Here is a 9356-nt window from a genome sequence, read left to right as displayed (position 1 = left end):
GGAGGAAAAGGTGTCCAAGCCGCGGGGCCTCCTAACAGGAAGGCAGAGGGCATGGCAGGAGCTGGGGAGCAGGTCCACCCTCCAGATCACACTGGTGAGCACAGCCAGCCCACTACTGCTAATGACTGGCGCCTAACCCACCCACGTGTGGTCACAGCACTTCTGTGGCGCAATCTCCCTCCAACACGGGGCTTTACATCTAACTATGGGAGCACAGGTTCTCATACACTGTGGACAGACTGTTCTGAAATATATTTTAATTGGGGAAAAATTACAAATTTACTGAGTGAAAATATGAATGCCTCACTTATCTTGGTTAAGTTAACTTTTGCCAAAGGTTGGCAAACAGGCTAGCTAAAAGCTTTCAAATCTATAGGATATTAGAACTTAGGCAATTCAGTAATGTTCATACTTTTGTATTGTCAAATTTCTTTTCCCAAAGGATTTAAGTAAACTATGAACAGAATTAAAGATAATGATGGGAGGGCCAGCAAGATAGCTCATTGGACTAAGAGCCTGCCTGGGCAAGCGCTAGGACCAGGGCTCGATCCCAGGCACCACATACCATGCCAGCCCCACCCCAGGGCATGCTGAGCCAGCAAAAGAGACGAGCTGCAGTGGCTCCCACCTGCAATCCCAGCGCTGGGAAGGCTGAAAATATGAGGATCACTACAAGTCCGAGCTGTGTAGGGAGACCCTGTAACAAATACAGAAAAATAAAAAGATAATAGCAGGTCCCTCAAAGACTTTCATCTTCAGAGCTGGGGAAATAGCTCAGTAGAATAAGCACTTGTCTGGCAAGCGCAAAGTCCTGAGTTCAATCCCCTGTACCACAAGTGGGGGGGGGGGACTTTCAATTTCCATGTTAGTAACCGGTGAACTACCTGCTGAGGCCTGAAGCATCGGGTATCAGGCACCACCTGAAAACCCATGACCTCAGCTAATCTCCCTCCCCGTCTGCACCCCACTCCCTTATAATTAACACATTTAATTAGTTTGTCTTACTGCCATAAGCCTTGAACCACCAACCTTACATACATGACTGTCATACCATGAGGCTTTTTATTAATTTGATTAATAAAAAGACTGATAAAAGCCATTAAGTTCCCCTTTACCACCATGGCACAAGCTGTGGGGGGCAGCCATGTAGGTCCCACTAGTGGTTCATGCTGGTGGGAACATACTAAGGAACCAGACAACCAGAGAAATTAGGTGACTCTCATGGTATAGCCTGGTCAAAAATAAAACCAAGACCCTTCAATTTGTAGTGAAACTTTAAACTTTGTCCATTAAGATTTCTCCCTAACCACTGTACCCAATTTGTAGTCCATTTTTATTCAGTGCATATGTGCAGGTCTTATGTTAACTAACAACCATGGTTTCGGTGACATGCCCATATGTATGCATGTGTGTGCACATGTGTGCCATGTGCAACCGCTTGCAGATTCCCTGCCACGCTTCTACATTCTTCACTTAGCGTGCCTTTCCTTCTGTTGGGAACACTTCAGTCTCTTGTATGTTGCAAATTTCTCATAATTCATTTTTAAACACCTTAAGTTAAATAGCACATTCACCTGTCTCAGATGTGTGACTCCAACGGCCCTGGCAGCTAAGGTCTCTAATGTGCAGCCCCAGGCACCTTCTTACTCCCACATCCCCCACCCCCGCAGCTGAGGTCCCTAACGTGCACACCCCACCCCACCCCACTCCCCCCACCCCGCTCCGAGGTCTCTAATGTGCAGTCCCAGGCACCTACTTACTACGTTCAGTCTACAAACTTGCATGCTGGACACATTTCATCTGAATAGCATCATATAATACACGACCTCTACTGTGCTTCTTTCACTCAACATGCATGGACTTAATTTCTGTGTCAGGACTTACTTTTCACATGAAAATCGGAAAGATTTCAAGGCAACATCTGTATACTTCAGACTCTTGTTGAAAAATAAACATAATCGAACTCTTCTAAAGGTCCCTTCTACAATTAATCATAGTCCTCAAGGCACAGGAAGACTGGCAGGGGGGACAAGGACAACTGTGCAAGCAATGCAAGTTAGTAAAACCAACCAAAATGGGAACCCAAGCAACAATAGTAACACAGTGGCTCAGCACCAAAGCCAGCCTTTGAGGTAAGGAGCATAGTAACCATGGTGGCAGATGGCAGGTGAAGGCCTGCCAGTACACAGAGCCCTCTTGTCTTCCTAGGTCTACCAGGAGATGGAAATGGTCCTCCCTGTCTCCAAATCTCAACTCATTGCTCTTACAGACCTACTTCGCTGGTCTTCTTTCATGCTACATTCTCCCTATGCAACCCAAGCCACCACTGTTTTTCTCAGGACGACTGCAATAGCTTCCTATTTATTTCCTCAATTTCAGTTTTGCCTGGCAGCACCTGAACCTGCATACACAAGACAAAAATTTTAAGAACAGTTACCAGGGCAAATATTTCTACTGCTTAAAACTACCCAATGGCAATCTATGTCGCTCAGAATAAAAGCTGTGCTCCTAACTGGATTAGACAGTCGTGACCAGGTAACAGCCACCTACCCAAGCCCTTCTCTTGCCCTGGCTTTCTTCAGCAAGTCAAGCTCATCTCCACAGTGGTGTCTCTGCACTACTCCCTGACTGGAATTGTGGCTCCTTTCCAACACACACATGATCTGAGATGTCACCTTCGTAAGTGTCTTCACCCTGATCATGACAGTGACTTCAGTCACTTTATCAGCCTGTCATTGAGACAAAACACCTGACACCCACCCCTTCTTCCAGGGAGGAGGGCTCATTCTGACTCAGTTTCAGTGGATTCAGTCTATGGTCTACGGGTTCCAAGGCAGACGGAGGGATGGGGAAAGGCTGTAGGGAGGAAAACTCCTGCATAACAAATCTAATCAGGAGAAGAAGAGAAGACTCGAGGGCAAGAGTGCACAAACATTCCAGGTCATACCTTAGTGCCCTGCCTCCTAGCAGCACTTGCAACTACTAAGCTCATCACTAAATCTACTGAGTAAGCACCCTAGTGATCCAACCACCATTCAAAGCTGCAACTGTAGGGGCGCTAGAGGTCTCCACCACAACAATATCTAGCATACTTGCAGTGTATCAGTCTACCTGAATGTCTTATGCCTTTGTGGAGGCTGTTACTGCCTCTTCTTCCCACCAAAATATAAAGTCCTTAATAACATGGTTCTTACTGAATTTATCAAATTCATTTATTCATTTAATAAGCACAAAAGTAGATTAAAAGTAGTTGTTGAGGGCCGGGGAGATGGCTCAACAGAATAAGCACTTGCCTGGCAAGCGCAAGGGCCTGAGTTCAATCCCCAGTTCCTCAAAAAAAAAAAAAAAAAGTATTTGTTGAATCAATCAATCACTACTTCCCTTAAAGATATCTAATTTGGAAGCCTCTAATAATACTTTACATTTTGTAAGAAATTTTTTATTAGGAATATGGGGTATGTGGTAGGGAATTTTAATACATGCCTATAATGGAATATATAACAACTAGCTATGGCTACACATAGATAATTTGCAGATACTATATCATATAGCTGTATCAATACACACACACACACACACACGCAGAAACAGGGACAGAGACAGAGAGAGGTGTTAAATAGTTATGCAACTACTTATCAACATTAAAACTAATAAACAAGAATCTCCTGTGGCTAATATACTACAAAGTTAATCATTAATATGCAGTGGCTGAATCTGAATTCTTCATGTTGTTCCTTTAGCAAACAACAAAAAACAAGCTAACCATTGTGATGCACGCCTGTAATCCCAGCACTGAGGAGGCGAGGGCAAGAGGGCTGCTGTGAGTTTGAGGCAAGCCTGATCTACACAAGATCCTGTCTCAAAATAGATGAAGAAATATAGCTCAAAAAGGGCTGCTAAGCTTAAAAACATACTCAAGTTAGGAATTTCATGCTGCTACTCTTTAATCTGAGGGAAGGATGATGGGAAGCATGTATTACTCAGGTCTGTCACAGCACTCCAAGTGGAATCTTTGTTCAATAACTCGGCTATTCCTGAAAGTACAAGTAATGACAGAATGCCTTTCACGAGATGGCTACTTCCCTTTTTAAAAAATTAAGCAAGACCACATCACCAGGTAATATGTTAACAGTCTACATTTTAAATTCAGGACTTAAAATATACTCTTTCAATCCTGTCATGCTAAAACAAAGAAAATACAGTTCCAACTTCTTTATTTGTCTAGCCTGTTGTTTCTCAATTCAAAGCGCCAATCAGCAGTGTCAGTTCCTGAGCATTTGTTAGAAATACCTTCTCAGAGGAGCACGGTGGTGCACACCTGCATCCCACCACGGCGGTGCACACCTGCATCCCACCACGGCGGTGCACACCTGCATCCCACCACTTGAGAGCCTGCCTCAGTGAAAAGGTAGAGTCTTAGGCCCCGCCTTAAACCTACTGCATCAAAAACATCTGAGAACCTGATGAATACACAACGTGAGAACCACTCAATCAGGGTTTCTTTCCTAAACGCTAATCCAATAGTAAAGAGAAGAAAGCTGGCTACTATAAGGAAAGGAATTTGCCTAAGTTTTGGTATGATGCAGTAAATCCACAGATTTATTTTCAAATTTTTTAAAAAATCATTTATTTATTTCGCACAGGGTCTCACTATGCAGCTTGGACTCCTAGTGATCCTTCTGTCTCAGCCTCCCCACCGCTGGGATTACACGTGTGTACCACAATGCCTGGTTTCTGTAGCTGGCACAGTACACCCAGGGTTCTGGAGTTCCGGGGCTAGCACAGCACATGGTACCGGGGATCGAACCCGGGTCCTTGCACTGGGCGCTTAAACCGTCGAGCCATGTCCCCAGCCCCTACAGATCTATTTTAAAATGTGCCATGCAAATACCGCTGACCTCTGTATCCAGGATTCCAATTTCACACATTTAACTGACTACAGGCCAAAAATATTTAGGGAGAAAAAACACCAATCAATGCTATTTTTTTTCATGTCACAGTCCCCTTGCAATAGAATATAACAATTATTTACATAGTATTTACAGTTACATTATTATAAGTAAACTAGAAGTGAATCAAAGTATGTAAGAGGATGTGTGTAGGATATATGCAAATACTACACCATGTTACCATGGGATTTGAGCAACTACAGATTTTAGTATCAACATGGGGCTTGGAAGCAAGCCATATAGCTATTCAGGGACAACTGTAATTATTTTTAATATCTTTTATATTAGAAAACTATACTAAAAGAATCAATAATTCCCTCTTTCTTGGGATATGAATAATTTGATTAGTAAGAAATGTAAGTTTATAAACATTTCATTAGTATTAAAAAACCTCAAAAAAGTCACTTCCTGTTTTTCACACAAGTAGTAAATCATTTCACATCTAGATTAGATAATAAAACCAAGGTGAGAGGAAAATGGTTTGTGGCTGCATAGAGAACTTCCATGTACAACTGTGAGAAAACATACAAATGTTAAACATGGATACGATCATAGGGGCTGATAAGGAAACTGCCAATTCTTGTAATAAATTCCTTCTCAAACATCGTCCATTTTAAACATTAGGACACCAACTTCTCTACCAGTACAGAAGACCAGAAATAGGAGGCAGTCTATGGCCACACCACCCTGAACATGCCCGTTCTCAGCTGATCTCGGAAGCCAAGCAGGGTCGGCCTGGTTAGTACTTGGAAGGGACAAACAGGAAAGGGACAAAGGGGTTTAGTTCTAGCTACTCTAGACAATAGATTTACATGGGATGTCGTTTATCTGCTTATTTGTTTAGAAAAACAAAAACAATTTTAAATGAAAATATTTATGGTAACCTAAAGCAAAATATGATAGAGAAGAGGCTAGATTGCCTACAAGATACAACCTTAAAACCAACATTATAAAAATGTTTTATTACCTTAAACTGCATATGATATGTATCATGTAACTTATTCTTTTTTTTAAATTTAGCAATCATCAATCCTTAAAAAGTAGCATCATATAAAGGGAACAGTATTGGATGGGGAATTGAGAGTTTTAGCACTATTTATGCACTACCTACTGAATGGCCTTGGGAACATTTTGTCTGTCCCTAGCACTCTTCATAGACTAACATTTTAGGGTCCTGAAGCAACATTCACCTGCTCCAACACAGAAGTTCTTAAAAGTGTTAAACCATTAAAAAATTATTACACTGGCAGTATTGTTTAAGCATACATTTTAAACAAAAGAGCAAGATTCCATAGACTTTTCTACATAGCATTGGTGTATGAGGCAAACATGTTTGTGTGTATACACACACAAATACACACACACACACACGTTGTGTGTGTGCGCATCTGTGTTTTGAGACAGATCTTTCTGAGCAGTTTCTATGTAGCTCAGACTGGCCGTGACCACCTGAGATCCTCATACTCAGGCTTGAGTGCTGCATTACTATGTGTACCACTATGCTTGGTCACAGTGGCAGGAAGTGTGGCTCAGTGGCAGAGTGCTTGCCTCACACACTCAAGACCATGAGTTCAATCTCCTGCATCACAACACACCTGGCCACAAAGATTAAGCTTTAAATTACTCATTTTGGGAAGAAACACTGAGGAATACCTTGTTTCCCAGACTCTAATATATACATTACTTTTCTATCACAACTATTATAATACATCTGAAACAGGAATATGTCTTAACAATTGGTGAAGCCTTGTAAATCACCGTTGGTCATGGAGTAGTAGTAACTGCTATTGATTATGCAAGTGTAAACATTAGAATATAAACATCAAATTTGAAAAATGAACATTAGCGGTTTTATATAAAATCTCGGTAAGGTGTGGCGCAATCTAACCTCCACAACCGAGATTACTGGAGGTAAGAATAACTTTACAACATCAACAACTGAAAAGCTGGTTTAAAAACCTCCATCACTGGCTTTTCATTCTTTCATTGATTCTTTTAAGAAATGTAGCATCATAATTCTGTGCTACAGAAAAGTACTGTTTGGAAAGTAATGGGTCTCAAGAATACATTTGAAAATTTTGATATAAAAGTTCAGTATATATTAAATAACATGCTATCAAATAACAATATGTTTTATAATTTATGAAATGCAATTAAAATCTACTAGCAATTTGTAGAAAAATAAAAGTTTTGCTTTATTCCATTAAAAAAAAAAAAAAACTCCCTTTGTAGCATTACCTGCAAACCACAGCAGCCTACAGCATTCATTATGGAGGCGTTGTGAATAACTCGGTAGGGAATTCCCAGCTTTGCCGCTCTCAAAATAAGATCACTGTGTGTTGTTGCCCTGCAATGAGAAAGCAAGTTGGATTTAAGAGTGGCCTCAACAGTGAAGTAACCCTATTTTATGAGCCAAGTCAACTGCTTTTTTTAAAATTATGCCAGGAGTCTCCATAAGGCTTCTAACTCAGCTTGCATGCTTATTTATTTATTCCTGCAGTGCTAGGGATCAAGCCCAGGGCCTTGTCTACCCGGGACAAGCGTCTACCCCTGAACCATGGCCCCAGCCCTTTGCTGGAGTTGTTAGCAACCAGAAATCAACCTACAAATGTCCTTCACAAAGCTGCACTGCAAGGACAACACAAGCAGCTACACGTTGAAAAGGGGAAGTTTACTTGTTTGTCATTCTGTTAATATCTGCAAAACACATCTGTCGAATATCAGTGCTCAGCAATTTAACACTTCATTCCTAAGCTCTTTGTCTCAGGGCCCTCTGAAGATCATCTACATAACTTTTAACTGTATGTACTTATATTATAGTATGTGGTATTTCAATATGGGTGTGCAGTGTGTCATGATCAAAGAAAATGGCACATCTCTTACCTGTGAAATGTATCATTTACGTTGGAAACATTTAAAATTTCCTTTAGTAGGTATTTTAAAACATTCAATTTTGTCAACCATATTTATCCTGCTGTGCTGTGTACATTACAAGCAATTCCTTCTGCCAACTGCACCCCTTACCCTCAGCCTACCCCCACGGTAACCACTACTCTATCCTACACTTACTCTGAGATCAACTTTCAGTTTCCAGCTAAGTGTCACCCTTTAAATTACTGCTTTAGAGTTTTGTATATGACACAGGACCAATTTTTTTTTAATCTCAGCCCTACTTTGAAGGCTTTTTTGCATTTTGAAATATAAGGAAAAATACACAGAACATTTTCACAGCCTCACAGTCTTTCAGTCTTTATATTAGAATTCTACCCCGAGTTTACCTCTATCTAGCAGTCATTTTATTTATAACCTTCAGCCTGGTTACTGTATATAATTAGTAAGTGTATATGTATATAAATATTTGGAGTATTCTTTCCTTTTAAAAATTTTTGAATAAATTCATTTATTTATTTGGTACAGGGTCTTGCTATGCATCTCAGACTCAGTGATCCTTCTATCTCAGCACCCCAACACTGGGATTACAGGCATGTGCCACCACGCCTGGTTTCAGTGGCCGGCACAGCGTGGCACCTGGGGTTCCAGGCATGCAGTACTGCGGATCGAACTCAGGTCCTTGAGCTTCCCAGGCTGGCACTTAGAACACTGAGCTATCTCCCCAGTCCTATCTTTCCTTTCTTGAGATCAATTTCACAACTATAATTAGGAAGGCTGGAGAGAACATATGTTAATATGAATACAGTGAGAGAATTAAAATGTCACGAAAAGCTTTTTCTCACTTGGTAAAATGTCTACATTTAAACACTAATGCTGATATCACACATACCTGAGCTTATGGGATGCAGTGAAAACAGTCCTACGAGGGAAATTTACAGAAGTGAATGCCCACATAAGAAGACAGCAGGAGACTCAAATAAATAACCTAATGCTGAACCTCAAAGTTCTAGAAAAAGAGCCCCTTAAACCCAAAACTCACACAAGGAAGGAACTTACGAAAATCAAGAAATTAATTAATTGAGACTAAGTAAACAATACAAAGAATCAATGAATCAGAGTTGGGTTGTTTTGAAAGATTCAATAAGACAGGCAGATTCTTAGCTAACCTTATCAAAAAAAGCAAAGAAAATCCAAAGCCTTTCTATCAGAAATGAAAAGGGCGCAATCCACAGATCCTATAGGAATCCAGAAGCTCATTAGTACTTACTTTGAGAGCCTGTATTCCAATAAGATAAAACATTCTAATTCAGAAGAAATAAATTCTTACACATACACGAACTGTAAAAAGTGAATCAAGATGTAAAGTCTAAATAAACCAATATCAGTTAATGACTGAAGTACTGTAATTAAAAAAAAAAAAAAAAGGAAAAACAACTAACAATAAAGAAAAGCCCAGGTCCAGATAGATTCACTGATGAATTCTCCAAAAACTTTAGGGAACAGCTAATGGCACTG

General features: G+C 40.5%; 1 protein-coding gene across 2 annotated transcripts in view; it reads right to left on the bottom strand.

Annotated features, from left to right (window-relative positions):
- Positions 1–9356, bottom strand: part of Dph5 (diphthamide biosynthesis 5) — a 43664-nt gene that overhangs the window by 20211 nt on the left and 14097 nt on the right. For both annotated transcript variants that reach the window (XM_004637001.2, XM_023721747.1), the window contains exon 3: positions 7188–7296. In XM_004637001.2, the coding sequence (XP_004637058.1) occupies positions 7188–7296 (109 nt within the window). The remainder of the gene's footprint in view (positions 1–7187; positions 7297–9356) is intronic.

This window comes from Octodon degus, unplaced genomic scaffold, assembly GCF_000260255.1.
Source record: "Octodon degus isolate 3935 unplaced genomic scaffold, OctDeg1.0 scaffold00084, whole genome shotgun sequence".
Taxonomy (NCBI): domain Eukaryota; kingdom Metazoa; phylum Chordata; class Mammalia; order Rodentia; family Octodontidae; genus Octodon; species Octodon degus.
The sequence above is the reverse complement of the archived record's forward strand: the minus strand, read 5'-3'. Positions and strand labels throughout refer to the sequence as shown.